Raw genomic sequence first — 25,271 nt, 5'->3', positions numbered from 1 at the left:
TTGGCGTGTTCTGTTTCGAAAAGATTTAACAATGTTCTGGTTAGTTTTTTCAAGTTCTTCTGCCTTTTCCTTAGGGGAATTTTGTTTCTTATTTGCTACTAAGAAAATGACGTCCAACTCTGCTAATGGTAGAACTAAATAAATAAATGACTGATATTTTCAGGCTCCACTAGAGGGCGTACTCAAGAGTTGCGATTGCGAAACGCAAAATTTTGGTTTCCGTAAATTTTAACTACAGGAAAAATTAAAAACTATTCTAAATATTTTGTTATAATTTGCGATCGAAATGGGGTGCAGTTTGAGCAGTGCGGAACTCTCTACCTATGGCAACACTTCGCAAGACCGTTTCCGTGTCTTGACCCTTCCCCCTTCCTGAATGTAATACAGCATTTTCCTCTTACTTAATATATTTCGTACTTAACTGTTTCGTACTTAACGCTTTCTTTTAGAAATATGTTGAATATAGTTTTCAGTTCCAAATAATTTTCCACCTAAAAAGATTTTAATCTATTTAAAAAATCAAGAGAGAGCCTAACGTATTTCCTTCTCCTTTGATTCTCTACATATCATTGTTATCTGTTAATCTGTGTAACGTTAGCCATGTTTTGAGTGTTATCCCTTATTTAGTTACATTTTGTAAAATAGCACCGTTTGTTATTTTTTGGGTAGCATCATAGCTTGCGGAGGTTTTCCGAATTCATTTGTTGTTTGCTTCGTTGAAAGTTAGATAGGAAAGAACGTTTTACATTGAAAACATTACAAGTATAATAATATTGGATGGTGTGTTTTTTCAAGCTTTTATGCATGAAAATCAGTCTGAAGTAGAAATCTTGACGAATGGGCCCATGCCCAAGAGGTCGAACGTTCGATCTCCACTCTCCGAAGACCCCACCCGTGTAGTAAATGGTGACTTATGCACATTAAATCTGTCGAGTCACAAAGTCCTCCGTGTTCCCATAACAAATCATACCTCTGGGGGTGCTGATTCAGGAGTTTCCTTGTCTTCTGGATTGGTTCAAAATTACAAGGCTACGGAGTTGAACATTAGTAGTTGTAAACCCAAAATTGGGTCGGTTGTTCAGCGACGGTTATAAAAAAAATAATAAAAAACACACACACAGTTTCTTTATTTTTATAATTTTTCTATTTATTATCTTTAGTAACAAGCATCATAGCTATTAAATTTGAAGCGGGCAAAAAAAGGGACAAGCCACACTTTTTTAAAATGGGCATTTTTTTATGAAACTATCAGCTAGTCTCTTTTTCCTTTTTTCAATTATATGCTTTACAAGTTTCATGAAGTTCTACTACGTAACAGTGCAATATACCAAAACAACTTATTGTCTACCTATAAATCGCGTTGGTGGTTTTTTAAAAAAATGAACAATTTATAAATGTCGTTTGTTGTCATAGATTACCCCAAGATCTTTTGTTTCATTCTAAATTACCACTTAATAGGTTACGAAATACGTTTAAGAAAAAAAATTTAGTTTTTATTTGCATTCTGAAAGATTCATACAACATTTCTAAAAATTGAAATTAAACTTATTAATCCAGTCCTTATTATTAATTTTTTATTGCTTAAGAATAAAAAATACTGCCATCTAACCATGTCTGTAAGCATTATACTAACCCCAATAAATGTATTAATTATAAAAAGAACAAAATAAAAAAATAAATAAATATAAATATTTCTTAAGGATTTCATGACTTAGGTAGAACTATAAACAGATCGGAAAAAAAAAACTCGGATAAAAATTTAGTTTCCGCTTATCCTCAGATTATCACATTTACAATATCCGATTCAGTTGCATTTCCTATTGGTCTCAATTATAAAGCTCCAAGTTTATTTTAATCATGATATAAAATTAGTCTATTCATTTTTTTGTTTTGTTTTTTTGTCTGTTATTGTCTTGTCTTTTATTACGCTACTAATCTTCAAGTGAGCAAAAACATAAAACATAAAAAAGCGAGCTTTTAAAATCTAAAACCTCAACCGATATTGAATAACTAAACAAATAAATGGCAAAATTACGATTATACATCGGAAATAAAAACTAAATTTATGCAAAATTTTCAAGTAATAAATGAATTTAAATTTAAACTTTTTATTCACGTTATTTATAAAACTGCTGTGATTTATTTCCTGCCTTGATAAATTTAATGTAAGTACCCAATTGATGTAATATCAGTAAGTTTAGGAGATGTTGTTGACACCCATGTAATTTTATTTTATTTAACTTTAAATTGTCACGAGAATTCATTAATCTTCATAAAATGCTGTCAAATGTTTTCTTTCTAATTTAAACTTAAACCCAAACACTAATTCTTACACTGTAATGATGTAAAAAGTCCTTTAATAGTTTACAATCGGGGGCCTCTCTCATTTTCGGCGATTTACAATTAAACGAATATATATATAATTAAAACAAAAATCAATCACATAAAGGTAACCAGAAGTTGCTATAACCCGAAGGTGGCGTCATTGAAATCAAAGACCGCAAAGTATATCATGCTAACCAGAAATGGGATTTCAGCAAAACTGAACGAAAATTATCGCCAAACCAAGGGGCACCTGATTCTACACTGGAGCAAAAAATCTTCAATTTAAGTGACAATGCTTCTCCATTTAAACCTATGTTTTCTTCTGTCAGCTACCACTTTAAATTTTCGCTTCGTTCGCAACCATTTCGTAGGAACAAGTAAATTTTATTTTATTATTATTTTAATAATCTCTTAAATAAAAATAAAAAATCGGGCATTGGAAAGAGGGAGGAAAAAAAAAACTAAATTTACTAGCGTGTTGGTGACTTAATCGCCTGTAACGGCGACAATGGAAAAGTAGATTTTTTTTATCATAATTTTATTATGGTATAAATGTTACGTTTAACTATGATGCCTGACAATAATGAAATCATGTATACCATGTTACTTAACATGTTGAAAAAATGGTCTGCCTTCACATGAGAATGCTGGACACTAAAGAGATAATACATTTGAAATGACAGACAAAGCTAGTGGGAAAAATTTACTACGAAACGTATCGATAATTTTAAAAACCAAGGTCATTGACTTTTGTATGAGCTTTAAACGTAGTTATCTCAAAATAATATAAGAAAATTGGTAACATACAAAACATGATCGATTTTTTAAAAAAAAATTATGTACTGAAAAGTTGGGTTATTAAAAATTTCCTTCATAAATTCAAAACGAAGATAACTTGGGTAATAGTATCTAATGGTTTGTAAAAAAATTAATTAAAATATATTCATATTTGATAATCTTTCAAAGTAATAATATTTACCTCAGCAATTGAAATAGAACAACGCATGTATGTCATGTTTGATTTTTACAATGATCTACAACAAAAATGCACTTGCCATACATTGATATGCATGAAAATCCGTATAAAGCTAAGAACAGGTGGCGATAGTGGTTAGAATTAGTAATAAGACTTACAGGTCACTACTTCCGATAAATCTAAACGTAAAAAAACACGCTGTCCTATAGTATAATGTCATTGTATATGTACCCTTTATATTATGACTGGAGTCATTTACCATTCAATATGTAAATTCGCTTAACTTCAGCTGGAGATGCAAAATAGTGAAGACGAACTCCAACCATGGCCACTTTTACACTTTATTTAGGTCGTGATATTAATTTGTTTAAACCAATAAATGGCTCACGATATTTCAAAACTTACTAGACCCAAACGCCCCTCTTCAATCATTATAATGAACTATTTACCGATTTCCTTCTTTGTTTGCTACAAAATTGCTAATTTCTTTATCCCGCTTTAGTTTAGTTTTCATTTTTAGACCTGTTAACAAAATTAAACTTAAATTCTTAAAAGATCCTGTCAGTAAATTGTTGAGATATTTAAAACATACTTTCATTACACCGGGCAAACCAAGCGTATTTTAAAATTTAGATTAAGGGAACATGAAACATATGTCCGTTATCAAGTTTTCGATAAATCACTTTTTTTTAAACATATGGCTTTGTCAGTCCATATAATACAGACCATATGGTCAGTCCATATAATACAGACCATATGGTCAGTCCATATACTACAGACCATATGGTCAGTCCATATAATACAGACAACATACACAAAGAGCGAGAATACGAGCAATAAGAACACACGACAATTAAAATACGTGAACAATAAAGGAGAATAGTGAATATTAAGGATAACAAAATGAAAGTGAACTTTAAAAAGAGTCAGACAAATGGTGACACGAAAGTTCTACAGAGAATTCATTATGCTTCTAGCATTCAAATATAACTTGAGATCATTTCTTTGAAATTCTTTATCGTGTCGTATCCAACTTATTCATACGTGCCTCCTGGGTGGTGTTAAATGAGTAACAACTTCGGCTGCAGGCTTCTTCGATAAATCATTTATTGCCGCATATTGTTGGAACCTTGGACTTTAATTTAACTTTAAAAACTCTTCATATCCCTGTCGCATCAGCTTATCTTGATGCTCATAAATCCTGTTTCAGTCATTTGAATACAGATTCCCTATTAGCGACACGAGTTTCTCCCACTTCCACTGTATCGCTTGGAAATGCAATTTCCCCTGAATTGTCTCTCTCGACCTTTGGATCAGCTATCATGATTGTACTTGCTTTGTTTTTCAGTATAATTTTACTTTTCATTTGAGTGTCTTCTTTTTTTTCTCTTCCCAAATCTGTTTCATTTTCCTCATTCAAGTCCTTTTAGTCTTGAGAATGAGTGTTTTGTTTTCGAGAGCCGCCCCTTCTCAGCTTTTTTATTTTTAAAAGAATGAAGTTTTTCTATTATCGAGTACAACAAGCTATTGCTAAATTACTTATAATTTATTTACAGAAATTCCAGAAATGAGTAGCAAAACTGATGCAAAAGATAATTCACACACTGATGCGAAGGGAAGTCAATGGAAAGGAAAAGATGCACAAAAGAGAAGGTAATAATTTACTGTATGATTTCAATTCGATTGAGACCTCGGACAACTTTTCCACATAGTTTGCAGTTACTGCATAAAGTAATAATTAAAAATATATAATGCAAAGTAAAGCATTCCTGCAACAGTCCGTTGTCGGCCAAGGGGGTATCCCTTGGCCCTCTTAATATCCATTTTGAGATTCTATATTTTAATACATAGTCTGAACTTAATGGGATGCCTGCAAGTGACGTAGTGTAGGCATATCGATCCTGATTGGTCGTTGCAACGTGGCATTTGTTTACGTTTGCAACTGCGCTGTCCATTATCTTTCGAGTAAGCCAAGCCGACTCATACAGTATCAATTCTCTTAGGTGACACATTCTATATTCTAACACAAAGATAATTCCATAAAGATTTCAATTTTTTCACTATATATACACAAAGACAGGCATGAAGCTATGAAGAACATAAACAACTAATTAGGCATCGAATTTGTCAGGTACACAAAACAAAAATAGATCAAGGTAACAATGAAATACATAAACAAATAATAAATCTAAGTTAGGTAAAAGACGTAGGCTAGAAAGAATATTTCAACAAATTTGATGAGTGATACTGCGCTATATTTAATCAACGTCTCGTTAAATACATTCTGACTTATGTGGAGAAAGTTAGCTCAATTTTAGGTGTGGTGTAGCCAAAACATGGCTCCTGCGCCAAAAATTTATATCAGTTTCAATCAACATGCCATTTTGCTTATACACGATCAGTTGGAGCTGACGTCATAGGTCATATGTATGAGCATTGCGATATTCCTCTTGAAGCGCAAATACCAAATTGTAACCATTTTGCTTTCTAAGCTTCATTAGTAGGGGGAAAATGGGGGTTCTGCCAAAGCAGGAGAGTACAACTCAACATTTCAGATTCGGCTACTGCTGCAGTAGGAGAAATACAACTCAACAATTTATGAAGACAGGGGTTTTTCTGAGATAGTGAGATCCCTACTTTAGATAAGGTTTTATCAGTTTTTTTTTTTAAATCTCTTTTTCAGAAAGTGAAAAAAAAATTTTTTTTCGGGACTTAGAAATTTTTCGTGAGCAAGTATACTTTATTATGTTTTCAATATTTAAATTAATATTATAAATAAATAATTTTTCTTGTTAAAACTTGATATTTACTTTGATTTCTAAAATGAAGCCTTTCATTAGAGATACCATTTTTAATAATTATAAATTATGCGGTTAGTAATTTTAATCTGATTTTCTAATTTAATAATCCTATTTTAAGCTAATTTTTCTTCACACGAATTTTTGTTCTTGTTCAATACTCGTAGATCCATCTAGTAAATAAAATAAATACTAATTTTATAAAACACATTGGAAAGAAAAAAAATGTTGTAAGAGGAATACTCATGCTGCCATCTATTTGAGGAGGTCCCAACACTATGTTTGTGTTATTTAAACACAAGATTCGAACCAGCAATCTCATATTAACAAAAATGTTTCATGGTACAACGGTTTTTAACCGACGTGCTAACCGTTGTGTCATGAACACATACCCGTACAACGACAATATAAGATTTTATAAAAGTGAGAAGGAAAACTTTTTATTCACCCTTCGTAATAAAATATCTGGGATTTTTTAAAAATTCGATTTTCATTTTATTTTAAAATAAAGACTGAAAAGTAAGTTAAATTAGGAGTTTAACAAAACCAAATGAACTTTGTAAAATGTACACTATTTATTAATTTTTAAAATTTTTGTACAATGGAATATTTACGCTGGGACTAAGGGACAAAATCTAGAACATCGCTCTCAATGTAACTTAACCAGAATATATGTTAAACTAATATAAAGAAGAAGAAAAAAGAGTTTTCAAAAATAGGATTCAAACCAACAATCTCTGAAATGTAAATTTTTTCTTATGACACAACGGTTTTCGATAAGACTCTAACTGTTGTACCAAGAAGAAATATCCATTTTACACAAATATAAGGTTTTATATATCAATGGAGAAATATTTTCTTTTACACCCTCTGTGAAAAAAAAAAGTCTGATAAATTCTCAATTTTAATGTGATACATTCTCAAATTTAGTTTTTAAATATGTTTTTAATATAGATATGAAAGCAGTGCAAAATTACGATTAACAAAATTATGATTATGATGAAAGATATAAAATAATATTGACAAATACACAAAATAAAATAAAAACCATCTTTATTCAATAAATTATTAAGAAGGTGAACAAACCGTAACAGACAATTTTCCTTTATACAATAATGTTCTACATCAGAAATTTAAACGGGAACACATGGAATAATTAGCATTCGATTATTGTGAATATAAACAAATTGTTTTACAAACAGGAAGGGGAAAAAAACTCTCCTTAACATTAATGATGAGAGTGAAAAATTGGAGTACATTGAAATAGTGAGATACATACACTGAAGAGCCAAAAAAACTGATATACCTGCCTAATATCGTGTAGGGCCCCCGCGAGCACGCAGAAATGCCGCAACACGACGTGGCATGAATTCGATCAATGTGTGAAGTAGTACTGGAGATAATTGACACCATGAATCCCAACCCCCTCTTACTCCCACTGGTTTATGGACAGCCCTGCAGGATTCATGGTGTCAATTATCTCCAGTACTACTTCACACATTGATCGAATTCATGCCACGTCGTGTTGCGGCATTTCTGCGTGCTCGCGGGGGCCCTACACGATATTAGGCAGGTATACCAGTTTTTTTGGCTCTTCAGTGTAAAAGTTAATTGTGTCTTTGGGATTTTTTCATTCATTATTGAATGAGATAAAATACACAATTTCATGTGTGGAAATAAATAAAATTAAATCAATAAATATATAAATAAAATCAATAGAGGTAACGCGAATTAAATGTGAAATAAATTAAATGTTAATTCTAAAGTGAGAATGTGTCACAGCCATTTTCTAAAATGTATCGTTTGTCGTCAAGAGGGCAAAAGGCTAATTTATTTGTCGTAACAGAATAAAGTTGATGATTTTTCGAGATGATGGTTTTCATTTTCTCCCTCACTCTAGAATTTTCGAAAAGACATTTGATATTAGCTACTATGTTTTAGTATTTTTTTCTTACACTCTTCACTACGCCCTTTGCTGTCTTTTTTACCCATCTTCGCGCAACATAGAGTATAATTTGGAACGCAGCCCCACAAATTCAACCACTACTCTATTTAACTCATCTTTCATTTTCCCAAGAACTTTTTTGTTTGCCTCGCTGTGTAAAAAATGGTGTCAGATGTATCGTATAAATCGATATATCCCCTTATGTCGTGTTAAACATCTTCTGTTTCGATGTGATAGCATAATCGGTGTCCGTGAATAATAATTTTGCTAGCGCACCATATTTATTTCTAATATGTTCATAATGAAATTCGTACATAAATATCTTACTGGTATCTAAGACGGCAAATCCTGTGTATATTGGGCGATTTAAAATTAAGGATGTAACATGACGGGATATAATGACTAGGTTATCATCTATGACAGGAATGGCGAACCAATGGCACGCGTGCCATTTATGGCACCCGACGCAATATTTTGGGCACGCCACCGATCACATTTTTTATTACACTATGAATTGTTATTACACAAATGTTATTACACTATGAAGCATAAGTAATAATTAAATTAAAATTCACAGAAAAACGCAAAATAATAAACAATTATTAATTAAAATAATTAACAATTAATGCTAAAAAAACAATTAATAACCATAAAAAACAAGCTTACAATAAATAACTAGCGAATATATAGACCCCCAGGGGTCTATTTAACAAAAGCGGGGGTCGATCTGAGACAGGGGGGCGAATGGGGGTCGATCCGAATCGGAAGGGTCGAAAAAAAAAAAACAGTTCTCAATACGCAAATCACACATACCTAAATTAAGTATGTAAAATTTGTGAATTTTATTTTATAATTGACTCAATGTCAGTTTCTTTATAAAACATAAATTAATAAACGTATATTTATAGGGGTGAAAAAAGTATTTACATATCACCACGCAGTGGCACGAACTCAGCGCAGTTTATAAGTCATATGCATATGTGCGCTTGTCCAAATGTCACGTGTGACGAGCATTGACGTTACAAATGCAAATATTATACGCAGTTTCAACTATCTTTGCAAACTGCGTTGAATATTTGCAGTGTCATTATTAAAACTTTAATAGTTTTGGATAATTAGTTATTGTTTCGATAAAACCATTCGTTTGGTTTAGATATAAATTTTAATTATCAATGCACAAAAAAAGAAGGTAAGCATTAATGATATGGATTAGTACAGCCCGCGACAAAACTATAGCACACTTTGTATTTTTTTACGAAAATTAAAATTGACCAATTTTGAATCTAATATAGCGAACCTTGCAAAAAAAAAAAACACCAGGCCCACCCATCTTATTGATCAAGAAGCAGTAAACCTTTAGTTACTTATTATATCTACTTATGCATAATTACTTATTATTTAATAATAAGGTATTTAAATTTCAATATTAATATATTTTTCGTAAAACTATTGTTGCACAATGTACTATTACTTTAATAAATGTTTAAAATTAAAAAATAAATGTACAAACACAGTATCTAATAGAGTTCTATTTTAATTAACAGAAAATTACTTTTGTGGGGGTCGATGGAGATTTCGAAAATTTATATAGGGGTCGAAGATCGAAAAAGTTTGGCGACCCCTGATTTAAACTATTATAAAAACGCGAGGGTAGTTCAGTTTCACCATCGAAACTTCCAGGTAGTGCGGGATCATTGTGAAAATCGTTCAATTGCATTCTAACACAGCTGAAAAATAAATATGTCACCTTCTGAAGGAGTATATAAAAAATGAGTGTAACTTTAGAATGAAAGTAATTTATAAATGAAAAAAAAATATTTATTTAAAAAAGGAAATTGCGATTTAAAATAAACACATGCCATATTATACATACATAAACAATATATGCTTAAATATATAAACATGAATGTTTGAAGAAAATATATTTGAGGTATTTACATAAACAAGTTCATGAAATTCTAACCACAAAATCCCATACATAGAATTTATACTCTATACTATATAAAATTCAAAAGATCAGGATCCGAAGTAATGAACAGTTCTTTCGCATTCCTGATCAAATTTGAAACATTTAATTTCAAAAAGAAATCCTTATTCATATAGTTTGAAATCTGTGCGTTCGTTTCAAGAAAATCTTGTGCTATTTGCACTAAGTCAAAGTTTGTGAAAATCAATTCTCCACATCTTAGCAGTTTCAGTTCGTGACTTAGCGTAATACATTCATGACCTAGTTGGTTTTCGTAATTTTCTTCACAGCCGAAATATTTAATAAGGGTTTTTACACTCGATGCGATATTCGCTCTCACAAGTTCCAGCAAGGAAGGTGTCAACACCACGTCGATATCAGAAAGTTCTATTTCAGGAAGAGGTGGTGGAGGAGGACGTTTCTTTACTTCCTCTAATACAGTGTAAGGGAGCCTTTGTTGAAATAGCAAAGTCGCTATGCTACCCGAAACTTTTTCTTGAATGACAGTCAGTAGCGAGTGTCGAAAACTCGGTATCAGAAAGCGTACACATTGACTTTGAAAACTGTTGGATAAAATATTTTTCGGAGGAAGTAATTTTGTAAAGTAGCATGAGGGCCGATATCCACATCAGCTTTTACAACTATCAGACTGTCCTCGAGAATGAGGACAGGAGCCTCTATTGAAGATTCATTTTCGAATTTCTTAACAAAAGAAAGCCACAGAGAAGAGACTCAGAGTTATTCCTTTTTTGGTGGGAATTAGAGCATTGTTTTCTCCAGTGAGATATTTCTGAAATGGATGAGCACATGATTAACAAAGAAGATACAGCAATATAGTTCGCTCCTCCAAGATGGCAGTGATAGTCAGGCAAATCAAATCTTAATTTCTTAATCAAATGAATGTTAACGAAAAAATGTTAACGGATAATAATTACACCATATCACTGATAACGAGAAAGCAAATTCATCAAGTAATTTATACACTATTTTGTTCAATTGAACACGTACAGTTATCTCTTAGAATGATTATTACACATTTGATATATCAACTAATTACACATAGACATTCAGTCTATAAAACTATTACATCAGTTTAGAATTATTAGTCATATCATTTAAAATTAATAAAAGAGTAATCTCTAAAGAAGGGTTCATTTAGAAATTAAATCACTGTAATTATAATGCTTTAATGAGAAAATAATAATTCGAGCATTAATTTAATTATTGAAAACATAATCAAAATATACTAGCTTGCAAAAAATTTCAAAGTCCCGAAAATAAAAATAATTCTTCCACTTTCTAAAGAAGAGATAAAAATAACCTTCTGATAAAACCTTATCTAAAGTAGATCTCACAATCTCAGAAAAACCCCAGTCTTCATAGATTGTTGAGTTGTATTTCTCCTACTGCGGCAGTAGCCGAATCTGAAATGTTGAGTTGTACCCCTCCTGCTTTGGCAGAACCCCCATTTTCCCACTACGTTCATTCATGGTAATGAGTTCAGTACTTGCAGGAAAATGTAATTTCTTACAAATTTTACACGTTACTGTATACGTAATGTTGTTTTCAATTAAAGATTTATCTCACTCATGTTGGCTCTTAGCTCTCCAATAAATTTTTTAATAGTTTTTGCGGTCAACTATCGAAAAAAAAAGGTTGTGCATGCATCCCCGGGTAAGCTAAATATCACCATTTTGTAATGTTACGGTATCCATAATTACTGATGATATTTTAAATTATTTATCTATGATTTTTACAGACTAATATCCTTAACCTAAATATCCCTAAACCTTGGATATCCTACAGCTCTACACTAGTGGTTTCCAGTCGTCAACGGATGATCATTTTATAGAGAATGTCTACCAAACTATGAAACTCTTTTTGCCAAAAATGGTGAAAATGTTACAGGTCTAATATAAAAGAAAAAAATACACATGATTTTAACCGATTCCACCATGAATCAACGTAGGGGAAAGTTGGACAAAACGGGATACCATTATTGTTTCTATTTACTACGAAAAATCTGTTAAAGAGAACAACACATTATTTTTTTATAACTACATCACTTATTGAAGCACAGAAAAAACATATTTCAAACTAATTTTAATCTCTGGGAAATAGAAAAAAAAATCATTTTCCAAACTCTTGCATAACCCGTTTTAGCATACCTGGGTTAGACAAAACGGGATAGGGTTTACAATGTCTAATTTTTTGTGTAAAACTAACTAAAAAACATAATTAACTGACAGAAAACTGTAAAGAAAAATTTCTAAAAATTGTATTAATATGATTTTATTGCTTCCACCATTTTTATATAGACTGTTGTTTTATAATTAAGTACACAAAAATTATGATGTATATGTTTTTAAAGATTTTATGAGCTTGCAAACATGAACATTTATTCCATAATTTTCACTGTCGAGATCTGTCTGGTGCCCTTAAGAGGGATTTCTTACCAGTCCTTTCTTAAATTCTCTTGGTTCATTCTTGTAGTTTAATCATCCTTTCTTTTTCTTCCATTTATAATTCAGTTTTATATGAAGATGATGTTATTACTACAGTTTTCTTCTTTCTCTTATCAGCCATTTTTTTCTGGGAACGGTCCTTTTACTTGAGGTACAGGTAGAACACGCTTTGGAAGGATGGAAAAGGGTAGCTTAGGTCGATAACAAGAGGGTAATAATCCTAAAACTGCACACATCAGTCTGGTGTCCGACGCGTGGAGGCTCTTGCTGTTAGATCAGTGGGGACAGACCATGCAAACAGGTGATCTGGGATGACGTCAGGATTGTAAGGATTTATACCAGTTTTGCTAAACCCTTTAACGGTAGTTTCTGTAACGGCTGCCATTGAGTAGGTTGCGTTGAACAGTTTTGTAACCTAGTAAATTGTAACGCACCTTCCTGGATGGTTGAACAGCCACTTTCAAACTTCGTGTTCATAATACGTGCTCAGTGGAGCCACGAAGCTGTAGGCGATGAGTTGTATGTGGGGAGAAGGTTAGGATGAAAACATTATTTTCTCTTGCCAAATTTATAAGTTCCAAACTTTTGATGCGACTGTTGCGTCCATCAAGCAGCAACAGCACTGGTTTCTTATGCCTAGGGTTGGAAAATTCTACGAACTTTTAAAACCAAACAATGAAGGTCTTCTTAGTGATCCAGCTGATCTTGCGATACACTTCAAACGATCCTGGGAAAGCATTATCCATGAGTCATGGGTTTTCCTTCACTCGAGGAAATACAAACATAGGAGGGACGACTACCCCAGCTGCACTGATGCATGTTTCAACAGTAACCAAAACTCCTCATTCGGCGGAAGACAAGCTACCCACTAGCTTTTTGCCTCGTAGACTCAGCACTTTTGAAGGCTTGTTTGGCACTGTTAGAATTCCTGTTTCATCAAGATTATAAATGATGCAGAGCAAGGAGTCCCAAAATAGTAAGTGCGTCAAAAACATCGATAAAGTGAGCCAAAGGGTGAGTTTGGCGAAGTTACCTCGTGCTGTAGGGGTTGCACCCATTTAGGAATCAGTAGAAAGTTTGCTTGTTTAATTTTGAATGAAAATGAATAGAAATAGAGCAGGTAGACGGCAACCGGAGCCGTATGACGCGGGTGCGGAACAAGGTTTACGGAGAATTTCAATGCATTTAATAGAGTTAATACCAAAATTTAAAGGAAAGGACGATTCAATTAATAGTTTTATTAAAAAAATAGATGAAGTAGGTCGTATAAATAATTGGAATGACGGGGAGAAAGTTACCGTATTAAAACTTAAATTATGTGATGATGCGGAGAAATTCATCGAAACTTATTCAGCAGTTAACGAATATCAGAATTTAGTTCATCTACTTATTACCCATTTCGAAAAAAAAATTCTGTTAACTACGCATTTACAGGAACTCGCGACTTGTACGCAATACGACTCAGAAAGCATATTTGAATTTGAAAATCGCCTTCGACGATTGGGCGAAAATATTCTATCCGCTCAGGCGAATGGCGCAAATCCGGCAGTGAGAGAAGCAAATAATGGAATATTATTAGCAAGATTTTGTGCGGGTATTAAGCCAGAACTACAGAGACAGGTGTTAGGAAACAACCCTCAAACATTTGAAGACGCCGTTCAGTGTGCGATTAGAGAAGAAGCTAATTTTAAGATTTTTGAGAATTCGTCGAGAAACAGGGAGGGAACGGTCACTAACAGATTTCAAGAACAATTAATAGGTGAGTTAACGGCTCAAATTTCCAAACTATCAGTCGATGTAGACACATTAAAAAATCAAAAGAAAACAAATGAGGCCGAGGTAAACAATCATACTGCGAGAAGATACCCCCCATTGTCGGTTAGGTGCTATTATTGCGGTATTCAGGGGCATATTCAAACAAATTGTTATAAAAAAGAGAGAGATCAAATACGAAACAGATCAAAATCGCGAGAAAGAGTTGGATATAGAAGACCAAATTATACTAATGCAAGAAATTTTGTAAACTATTCAGATGAAAGGAGAAATGCTAATACTCAAAATTATCGGGATTTAAACTCCAGAGAGAGGTATTAAAATCAAGGTCTGTTGTATCGCCCAGAAATTCTTGTAATTCAGACCAATTTAAATTGCCCGTTATTAGCGTAGTATCAAATCAATGTAAATTTAATTGTTTAATAGATAGCGGAGCAACAATTTCATTATTAAGTCCAACAATTTTCGATAAAATAAATAAAAATGGTCAAGTCTCAGAATTAAAATCAAAAATAAATATAAAAGCAGTAAATGGTAGCCAAGTAGATATAAAAGGACACTTTAAACTTATCATAGAAATAGGAAATACATCGCTTGAACAAAATTTTTACATAACGGATAACGATTTTTCAAGAAATTATGAAGCTATTTTAGGAATAGATTTTTTAAAAGCCAGAGATGCAACTATTAATATTAAAGAAGATAGTATTAAAATCATGGAAGAAAAAATTCCATTAAACTATGTATCAAATATAACTCATGAAAACAGTAAGCATATAAAATTACGATTAAATCAGAAATTGTTAATCCCACCTGGAATTTCGTCAGTTGTTTACGTCGACGTACCAATGCTGCATGAAAATTGTTCTAAAATAACAGTCGATAAAAGTAAAAAATTAAATGATAAAGTGGTTTCTTTTGAAGATACGAATAATTTATTAAATGTAATTGATAATAAAACTCGTGTCGTTTTAAATAATAAAACAGATAAAGCTATTATGTTAAATAAGCATACAATTATAGGCTCAATAAATAATTTTGATGATTTGCCAGAAGAATTACCCGTATCCGAAGAATTACCCCCACCAATTAACGAGCATGATTTTAAATTAAAACATTTGGATTCCAAAACGAAACACAGAGTTGCACAAATCTTGTTAAAGCATGAAAATGCGTTTGCTAGATCGACAATAGAATTATCGGAAGCTATTACTGATCCTCACGAAATTCAATTACTTCATAACAATCCCATTAAATGTCCTTCCTACAAAATACCTTTTCATTTGCGTGAAGAATTTCGAAAACAAATACATGATTTAGAAAAGGCTGGGATTATTTCAAAATCAAACTCAAATTATAACGCTCCTGCATTATTTGTTAGGCAAAACAGTAAATATCGCCTCGTATTAGACTTTCGAAAACTCAATGAGATAACGGTTCCCCAGGATTTTGTAATTCCAACTTTAGATGATATATTGTTCGAAATTTCTGGATCAAATAATTATATGAGTACACTAGACCTCAAGACAGCAGCGTTCAATCAAATAAATATTAAAAGGAAAGATTGACATAAAACAGCATTTACCACTCCTGATGGTGTTAAATATGAATTTAATTTTGTTATAATAAGAATTATTAATATGAATATGAATTTTGTTTTGGTTTGAAAAACTCGCCCAAGGCATTTCAAAAGATAGCACAGGAAGCGTTAGGTGATTTGCTTCACAATGGAGCTCTCGTCTACATGGACGATATTATACTATATAGTAAATCTATCACAGAGCATTTAACTCTTCGTAATGAAGTTTTGAACAGATTTTCTAAATTGCAATTGAAATTTAATCCGGAAAAATGTCAATTTCTCACAAAAACGTGTAAATTTTTAGGGTTTGTCGTAACACCTCAAGGGTTGTCAATAGACCGCGATAAAACAGTTAAAATAAATGAATTTCAAGTTCCTAAAGATCAGAATCAGATTAAATCGCTCTTGGGGTTAGCTGGATTTTATCGTCGATATATAAAGAATTTTTCAAAACGCGCTGTACCTCTCACTAATTTACTCCGTAAAGATGTACCCTTTGTTTGGAATGATTAAACACAAAACGCATTCGACGAGATAAAAAATGCAATTTTGAACCCACCTGTTTTAGCCCTACTTGACCCGGAAGCCGAATTACAATTAACAACAGATGCCAGCTCTTTAGGGATCGGTGCAGTACTCGAACAAAAATATCCAAATGGGGAGGTTAAACCTCTTTATTTCCACTCAAAGAAATTAAATCCATCTCAAGCCAAATATAGTGCTACAGTTTTAGAATTTTTTGCAATCTATTCAGCATTGATTTTTTTTTAGAATATTCTTAATAGGTAGAAAATTTAATGTTTACACTGATCACAAACCTCTGGAAGGTTTTTTACCCAATAAGAATCCCTCATCTAAAATTTTGAGGTGGAAACTCGCTCTGGAGGAATTTAATTATAAAATAATTTATATCAAAGGCAAACTCAATGTAGTCGCTGACCATTTATCACGATATGTCAATAATCTAACAATTGTTTTTCCAGAAAAATCAGAACTAGTTAATTTACAAAGCCAAGATCCTAAATTGAAAAAAATTATTGATAAACTAAAAGAAAATAACAATTCTGAATATCCAAATTATTTGTTAGATGAAAATGGAGTGTTAATTCATTTGTCCAAACGGAACAGTAAATCTCCGAGAAAAGATGTTAAAAAGCTAATTTGTGTACCCACTTCTTTAAAACCTGAAGTATTAGAATCAGTCCATTCAGAGATAGGAGGTCATCCCCGATTTTTTAAAACCTACAATAGGTTAACTGAAAATTTTTATTGGGACAAAATGTACAAAGATACTAAAAATTTTGTGAATTCATGTATTCCCTGTTTATCAAGACGTGCTGTATTTAAAATGCAGTCAGCCCCGCTGCAGATGGTCCACCAAAGTACATATCCTTCAGAGCGTTGCCACGCCGATATTTTTGGTCCACTGAAAGTCACCACATCAGGGAATAAATACGTTTTCTCAATGATAGACGCATTCTCCAAATATATCCATTTAGCAGCCTTACCAGACATGAAATCAGAAACCATCTCAAAAGCATTTTTTGACAATTATATAGTTCACAGGGGTTGTCCTAAAATAATAGTAACTGACAATGCCAAATATTTTTCAGGTAATGAATTCTCAGAGTTTTGTAAGATCCAAGGTATCGAAAAAATTCACACTTCAAAGTATGCACCTTGGGCTAACGGTAGGATAGAAAAACCGAACCAATCAATTGCAAATATTTTGGCAACAATTTGCAATGAAAATAACGAATGGGACAAACAACTTTCACAAACTATGTTGGCAATTAACTCTGCAATTAACGAAAGCACACAACTTTCTCCATTTTTTATCGAACACCTTAGAGACATGAGATTGCCCTACAGTTTGGGGGAGAGTGACAAATTTCAATCCCAATCAGAATATGTAACTAAATTAATTCGGTCCTTTGACGAATTTTTTTTCAAGGTTTTAGAAAATTTAAAAACTCAAGAAGAGAAGAATATCGGGAGAAGCGAAATCGGTAAAAATATCGACAAATTTAATTATCCAATAGGTTCCCTCTGTTTCGTAAAAACTCCAAATTTAAAGAAGTCAGGTTTGTCAAATAAATTACTACCAAAATTTGAAGGGCCATATCGCATAATAGAGCGTTTCTCCAAAGTGAATTATCGAGTCAAAAGTGTCAAAAATAATCGAAAAGTTTTTAACTGTCATGTAAACAGATTGACACCGTATATTCGAAGATATAATTATTTGCATCTTACTCCTAAAAACATTGCAGACCTGCAGGCAAATTTCAAGGAGACAAATAAACCGGTTAGTAAATATAAGAGGGATGATGCAGAGCAAGGAGTCCCAAAATAGTAAGTGCGCCAAAAACATCGATAAAGTGAGCCAAAGGGTGAGTTTGGCGAAGTTCCCTCGTGCTGTAGGGGTTGCACCCATTTAGGAATCAGCAGAAAGTTTGCTTGGCTGTGCATAGGTGACCTGTTTTCGAGATGACACACCTGGTGAGTCAATCCTAGATTCTTTCCCCTTATGTATTACTTAAGGGGGGTCAGGGGGGTACCTAACATTATTTTGATATACATATATTTTAATTTTCTAAAAATTAAAAAAGTTTAAATTTTTCAAATTTCTATATTTTTGGCACATTACACAATTATTTAAAATTTTTTTAAGAGAGTAATGGTTTTTATAGTAGATACCAGTTGTAGCAAACCATATCATAAAACTTTTCCTAAAGTTTCGTACAATTCTATCAATTAGTTCTTTGTACGCAGTGCGCACAAGTTCAACATATCACATTTTGAGAAAAATGACTTTAAAGTTAAAAATTTGTTTTTTTCAAATACCACTCAATATATTTTTCTAAAAATGCCTAAATAAATAAAATAAATCATTTTACAATACCTACATACAACTTAAACAGTAATACATTAACTAAATTTGACTTATAAACAAAATAAAGTAAAATTTCACAATGACTTGTCACATAACGAGCATCGAGTCAAATAGTAATCAACTTTTCAAACTTTAGAAATGATTGATACAAAAACCAAACCAACCTAAATGATAGATTTTTGAGATTTATAAAAATCTAAAAGATGATGTTTTAAAATAAATACAACAAAAAAGATTTTCATGTTAGTAACTTTTAAAAAATTGTTGATAAAAATGACCACAAATTTAAAATTTTGATTATTATAACAAGATCCATTTTTATATTTATCTAGAAATCCTAAGTAACCTCAAAGACATAGATATAAAGGAATAAATTTCTTACATTTTATTATTTTATAATAAAATCAATATAAAAAAAACATTTAAAAATTAAAAGCCACCAGAAATATACATATCCCCCCCCCCCTTCACTTTTTTTCATTCTCTCATTTTCACAAATCTTTTTTTGTCGTTTGACTCTACGAGCTACAATAGACTGTTCACTAGCTCGCTTTTCAGCTTTTGTTATGCGGAGTTTATCTTGAGCATGAAGGTTTTGCTTTGCTTTTTTGTTGATTTGTAGCTCCAACAGTTTCATAATAGACATCAAAGACTTTTTTCCATCGTTAAAAACACAAACACCCATATATGCAACTATTTTTTTATTTGCTAGTGCTGGCAATGTTTTGCCAGCACTAGCAAATTTAGGGCAAAATTTCCATATGAGTGAGTTTAACGACTCATTTGGGTCTTACCCCCCCCCCCCAAACATCTTTTCAAAAGAGACGGATGAGACAGATCCTTAAATATTGGCTTTATTGCCTCCATAACAACTTTAGCAACCAGCATTGGGTGCTTATACTCATGCACTTTGTTGTTATGCACAGCTTTATTATAGCTGCACCAACTATTTTCGCCTTTCGGACAAAACCAGTGCATCGGCTCTTTATCCGTGCTGCAAGTATGAGCCCATATAGCCCAAATCGCTGTTCACATGTTGATTGAGTTATTGCTGTTTTGGCGAATTGCATTGCCATAATAACTTGTAATTCTATTTATTGTTACATCTGTCAATCTTCCCCGACCACCTATCGTCTTACCATCTGAAAGCCTTTTTTTGCCATATGAAGTTTTGAGTTTTCGCAAACGAGTGCCCATTCTCTTCTGTATGTGTCCCACACACTCCACTTTGGTTATCGAAACATCTTTTCCATATGGCTTTGCCTCACAAATAGCCTGGAAAGTTTTACAATCACCATCGCCAATGTGTGTTTCATACTTGAAGTCATATTTTTCCTCCGATCTTTGGAAAATCCTCTTCATGCCGTCAACCTCCATTTTTCCAGAAGAGCCGGCATGATTTTTCTGGCACACTGTTTTATGAGAAGATAGCCACTTATGATATCTCAAGCCAAACTTTGGACCCTTGTACGAAGCACAACCTTTGCAGAATGTCGACATTACTTCTATGTCAACAGCTTTTCCTGTCTCACCGCCTACCAGGGTACATACGCCTATTAAAGACGTATGACCTCTGGTTTTTCAGGTGCCGTCTCCACTGACGGTAAGACTGTTTGGATTTTCTGATAGAGATTTTTCTTCGTTAACTGCCTGTTCCATGGATGACAAAGCAACTTCTTTTGATACTTCAAATATTTTTGAATTAATTTTATCATAAGATTTCTGAGTTATGGGCTTGGGCAAACACATCACAGAACAAAATGTCTGCAGACTTGAAAGTCCACCACCAATGCACCGCATTGCAAAAACAGATCTTCTGTTTATTTCTGGAATGTTTTTTTTCCACTCCTATCAGCTTGCAGCTTTTAAAAACATCCCTTTTCTGACATGCTTGACATGTTATTTCAAAAGAAGACAACAATCCACACTGGGATTTCTCAGTCATTTTCAAGGAAGCATGACAAATTCCACAAGCAGCCACATTATTGAAAAAACTTATCAAGGAAGCAACATCAATAAGGCGATAACCATCAAAAATCTCTTTAGTTTCAGTTTCGATATCCTTGAAACTGGAACATGACATCGAAAGCTTTTTCTTAGAAGCACTTTTAAAATCCTCTTTTTCAATAAAAACATTGCAACTGCCCACTTTTACACTTTGCCGAAATTGATTTCCACGAAATCTTCTTTTTTTTGGTCTCTGACCAGATCTACGAGGATTATTCATGATTATTTATAATAAATAAATCAAACCGAAACTAGATTTTTGACTAAAATGTAAGCTAATAGACGAATGTACAAATATTAATCTAAGATTAAAAAACGCATGCAATTCGAATATAAACAAATAAAATCTGCAAAGGGTTGGAGCAGAGTTGAGTTGTAGACACTTTAAATCTCAGATTATTATTAAAAACTATAAGATAAGCCCGAAATGAAGCAATTTGCGACCACGCCCACTGAAACAATTGTTGGTGAGTGACTTGTCTTCTAACCCTTATAACTTTTGAACCAATTGAAAGAATGTAAGATATGAAAATGCGAATTTGAAATGTAAGATATGAAAATGCGCAGAATAATGCAAGGAATAAAAAAAAATGATTCTTGAAAAATCGATTTTTTGAAAGTTTTAAGGGTCCTGAAGTTAATGTAGTGTAAATATGTAACCAAGAATATTTCTATAATTAAAATATAACTTTAAATATGAGTTTTCTAATTTTAACTAAAATTAACGTAATTCCTATCAAGGTGATACCATCAAGCGTATCATAAATAATGTTTGGAGTAATCTTATGTTAACTTAATAGAGAATTCAAAAAACTGCTGAACTGCATTGCGATTAAACCCTTTTGCTCGGGCCATACTTGTGGGTTCTGGATTTCGGAGGCTAAGTTCTTTATGTCTGCCAAGAAATGATTACAACCAACACTTTCCAGCCATTTTTTTTCCTGTGTTAAAATTATGCTTATTATTGTTTCTCTCAGCTAACTCAAATGCTACTATTCGTATGTCCGTTAGAGTTATATCAAATAATCTCTCTTCTAGAGCCAATACATGCTCATGCGTTTTTTCTTGTTTAGCATTGAATTTGTCCAACTTTTTCACTGCTGCCAATTCAGGGGTCAATGCATTTGTACGAGCCTTTTTTTACCTTTCTTTCAATAAAGTAATAATATAGTAGAAGTATTAGGCCAACAAATAAATAGGTGGATAAAACGGGACATAAAAAAATCTATGCCGTTTTATCCAACTCATAAGTGTCCCGTTTTTCAAACTCAGACACTTTTCAAAACAAACATGGCTGCTGCCTAAACGTGAAAGAAAAATTAGATTGACTAGGCATGAGAATACTCGTTAATAAATGCTTCATCAAATTTAATACTCACTGGAATTGTAATTCCATATATACAGGCAGTACAATGTGAAAAACTACGCACGTAAATGTAGAAAATGGAGTTCTGAGACCTAAAACTTTCTATCAACCAGTGATCTCGAGACGGGACGCACTGAAAATGATATAACCACAGTCAAATAACAAGTTTCTGTCGTCGTCTTCTAGATAGCTGCAATAGTCTGGTCCCACATATTCCGTTTTGTCCGACTATCCCGTTTTATCCAACTCTCCCCTACTATTTCATTCGTTTTCCAATTTTTTCAACGAATTTCCACATTTTTATTCGGATGTGAAAATGTAGCCAAATTGGCAATTTTTTAAAAAAAGTTTAAGAACTTTTTAAATATTTTATTTATTATTTCCGCCTAAAGCCCGAATAATTCTTGACGGCATGGTGACATATACAGTATAAAATTATAACTTAGCTCTTCAAGTGTAAGACAGTAAAACTGCGGTTTTCAATTTTTTCTAGACGAAAGAGCTTTGGAAAACCATGGTAAACTGCAATTTTTCTTTCATGAGTTATCTAAATATCTATTATAGACTAGACTCGGGCCGGGATAGCCTGGTCGGTAGGGCGCTGGTCTCATATCCAAGAGGTCGTGGGTTCGATCCTCGCCGGCCGAAGACTCCCCGTGTAGTAAATGGTGACTGATGCACGTTAAATCTGTCGAGTCTCAAAGTCCTCCATGTTCCCACAACAAATCAAAACCTCTGGGGTACTGATCCAAGAGTTTCCTTGTCTTCTGGATTGGTTCAAAATTACAAGGCTACGGAGGTGAGCGTTAGTAGTCGTAAACCCATGAAATTGGGTCGGCTGTTCAACGACGGTTATAAAATAAAAATATAGACTAGACTCTCTGCTCCTGATTCCTAGAGGTGTGTTTAATAAATACAATAATTACTTTACAGGTATCCTAAGTATCCTTATTATAGGCGTGTTATAGAGCCTTGGCCCATGCCTTGTAAAGATGGTATAAAAGTCATATGTAAACCAGACAGAACAATGCTGATATTTGAAGAAAAAGAAGAAACTGAAGTACCACCTGTTGATGACTTGTTAATAGATCCACCGAATCCTTATACTACGAAGAAGCCAATTAATATTGAAAAAGCATGGCCTGGTGCATATCCTCCTTATATATTTGTTAGCAAACGACGGGTGGTAAAAAGACTTACTGTACCAGATAAATGTGGATACCCTTTTCAACTATCACCATCACCCCAATATCACCCTTTTGATTAAATTTTGCTCCTGAACTCTTCTTCCACTCATCTTACGTTAATAAATAAAGGTTGTATCCTTTTTTAGATAACACGGTATGATGTTGATGATAAGTTCATTTTTTACGTTGTTTTTAATTTATATTAGTCAGGTTTTCTTTAAAATCATTTTTTCCTTCTTATAATTGTATATGAATTTTTAAACATATTTATTTCCTTTTGAGAGCATTTTGCAGTGTATATTAAATTTATTCTTTATAAATTAGTGCAAATTTTGCATTAAATCGCATTATTTCAAATAATTCCTCAATAACTGGTGCTAATATTGTCAAGATATAAAAATTCCCTTTTGGGTAATAGGCAATCTTTCAATTTGAAGAATATCAAAAAGCATTTGAAAGTACAATGTAATTCTGATAATAAATATAGGAATAATATGAATAGATATAGGAATAATATTAAAAGAGAAAGTGTTGATCTCAAAGATTCTTCATTAAAATAGAAGACAGTTTGTTCTTTTATCTGATTAATAACCGATTAAGCTCAAGTGCAGAATGATAAATTCCTGATAAAAAGCATTTTTTTAATACCTAGTAACACGACCTTTATAGAGTAAAATTCATTCTACATTTGATTAAGAATTCGATAAACATTTGTTACAAATATTCTGTTCTTTTATTATGCTATAATATATACAATATATTATAGCACACACACACATATATATTAAGTTCAAAATGTAGAGAAAACATGGAAAAAATGACAGAATAATGAAAAAAGAGAAAAAGAAAATTATTTTGAAAAAAATTAATAAAAATCCGAGAAAAAAAGATATCTCTTCATCAGCTCAACCGATTATATCCACATAAAGGAGTACTTTCTAATAATGTATCAATATAGTCAAAGCAAAATAATCAATATAATAGTGTGATGAGCACTCAAAATTTTTTTAAAAATAAAATAGAATAAAACACATTAAGTTATGAATATCACGTACAAAAAATAAAATGCAGAAACGCCAGAAGGAACTTTTCAATTTTCAATTATTTCAGGAGAGTTACATTTCTTCCAAAAGCACAGGTGTTCATCACTAGACAGAAGTTACCCCCCTCCCCTCACTCTCTACAGTCAGAGACAGACATAAAACTAAAGAAATTTAAATATGCAATAATGGATATAATACTTTCAGTTTTTGACTTCTTTTTTTTTTTTTTTTTTTCGAATTTTTCAAAAACTACCTAGCAGATTATTTTATAACTTTCAAGATTGTAATGAATTTTTAAACCTTCAGAGGTGATTTGAGAGACCGGCAATTAATTACGAGCGAAAACAAGTATTATAACATCGTAACAGGGTGCGTAGCGTTTTTAAAAAGTACCTAAAAGTCCTTTTTAGGGGGATTTCGTTTTTGAAAGCCCTTAAAGGTGCTTTTTTCAACTGGCGTTTTTTAAAAGTGATTTTTTTTACGAATCATATTTTTCTTCTTCAGTTATATCTGGTGGACCCTATGCATTTCACGAAAAATGGGGTGCTTGATACGGAATCATTCACGCGAACTTCGTCTCGTACCCACGCTAAGACTTGCGCATGCGCACACACTTGAAACCGAAACCCGAGTGCGCCAATTCGGATAGAGAATATCAGATCCTTATGAAAAGTTTTTCTTCTTAATTTATTTTAATTTTATTCTTGTTTATTTTATTTTACATCTACCAATTTTTTGACGTAGGGGGTAAGGGTACCTTTGTTCTGAGTTCAGGGTCAAGTTTAATTCATTTGGATTGAACCAGTGATTTAGGAAAGTATTGATTGTTTCGATTTACGTCCGTTTCTTTTTGGGTTTTTTTAAACGCTAAAACTGTTTATAAAAAGTTCTTGTTTTTCAATAATTTCAAAAATAGGGAAATGTATTTTTAACTCCTTATGGATT

The 25,271-nt window shown here is 32.6% G+C and overlaps 1 protein-coding gene across 2 annotated transcripts; it reads left to right on the top strand.

The window, feature by feature from the left end:
• The first annotated feature begins 1,947 nt into the window (after positions 1 to 1,947).
• LOC147804338 (uncharacterized) lies at positions 1,948 to 23,426 on the top strand. 2 transcript variants are annotated; one of them, XM_087152359.1, is made up of 3 exons: positions 1,948 to 2,080; positions 4,858 to 4,954; positions 23,030 to 23,426. In XM_087152359.1, the coding sequence occupies exons 2-3, from the start codon at positions 4,869 to 4,871 to the stop codon at positions 23,361 to 23,363; spliced, it is 420 nt and encodes a 139-aa protein (XP_087008485.1). In that variant the 5' UTR covers positions 1,948 to 2,080; positions 4,858 to 4,868; the 3' UTR covers positions 23,364 to 23,426. The 2 variants fall into 2 exon arrangements, with proteins under 2 accessions (XP_087008485.1, XP_087008486.1); XM_087152360.1 differs by lacking the exon at positions 1,948 to 2,080 and having other exon boundaries at positions 4,856 to 4,954.
• The last annotated feature ends 1,845 nt before the right edge of the window (positions 23,427 to 25,271 follow it).

Source organism: Parasteatoda tepidariorum, chromosome 9 (assembly GCF_982258835.1).
Source record: "Parasteatoda tepidariorum strain Cologne lab strain chromosome 9, Ptep-v5.0, whole genome shotgun sequence".
In the NCBI taxonomy this organism is placed as follows: domain Eukaryota; kingdom Metazoa; phylum Arthropoda; class Arachnida; order Araneae; family Theridiidae; genus Parasteatoda; species Parasteatoda tepidariorum.
This window is presented reverse-complemented; position numbering and strand designations above follow the sequence as displayed.

Bases quoted from the DNA above. Each gene is read 5' to 3' on its own strand.
- LOC147804338 (XM_087152359.1), top strand. From the start codon at position 4,869: ATGAGTAGCAAAACTGATGCAAAAGATAATTCACACACTGATGCGAAG. The intron at 4,955-23,029 runs GTAATAATTTAC...ATTACTTTACAG, and splicing joins AAAGATGCACAAAAGAGAAG to GTATCCTAAGTATCCTTATT.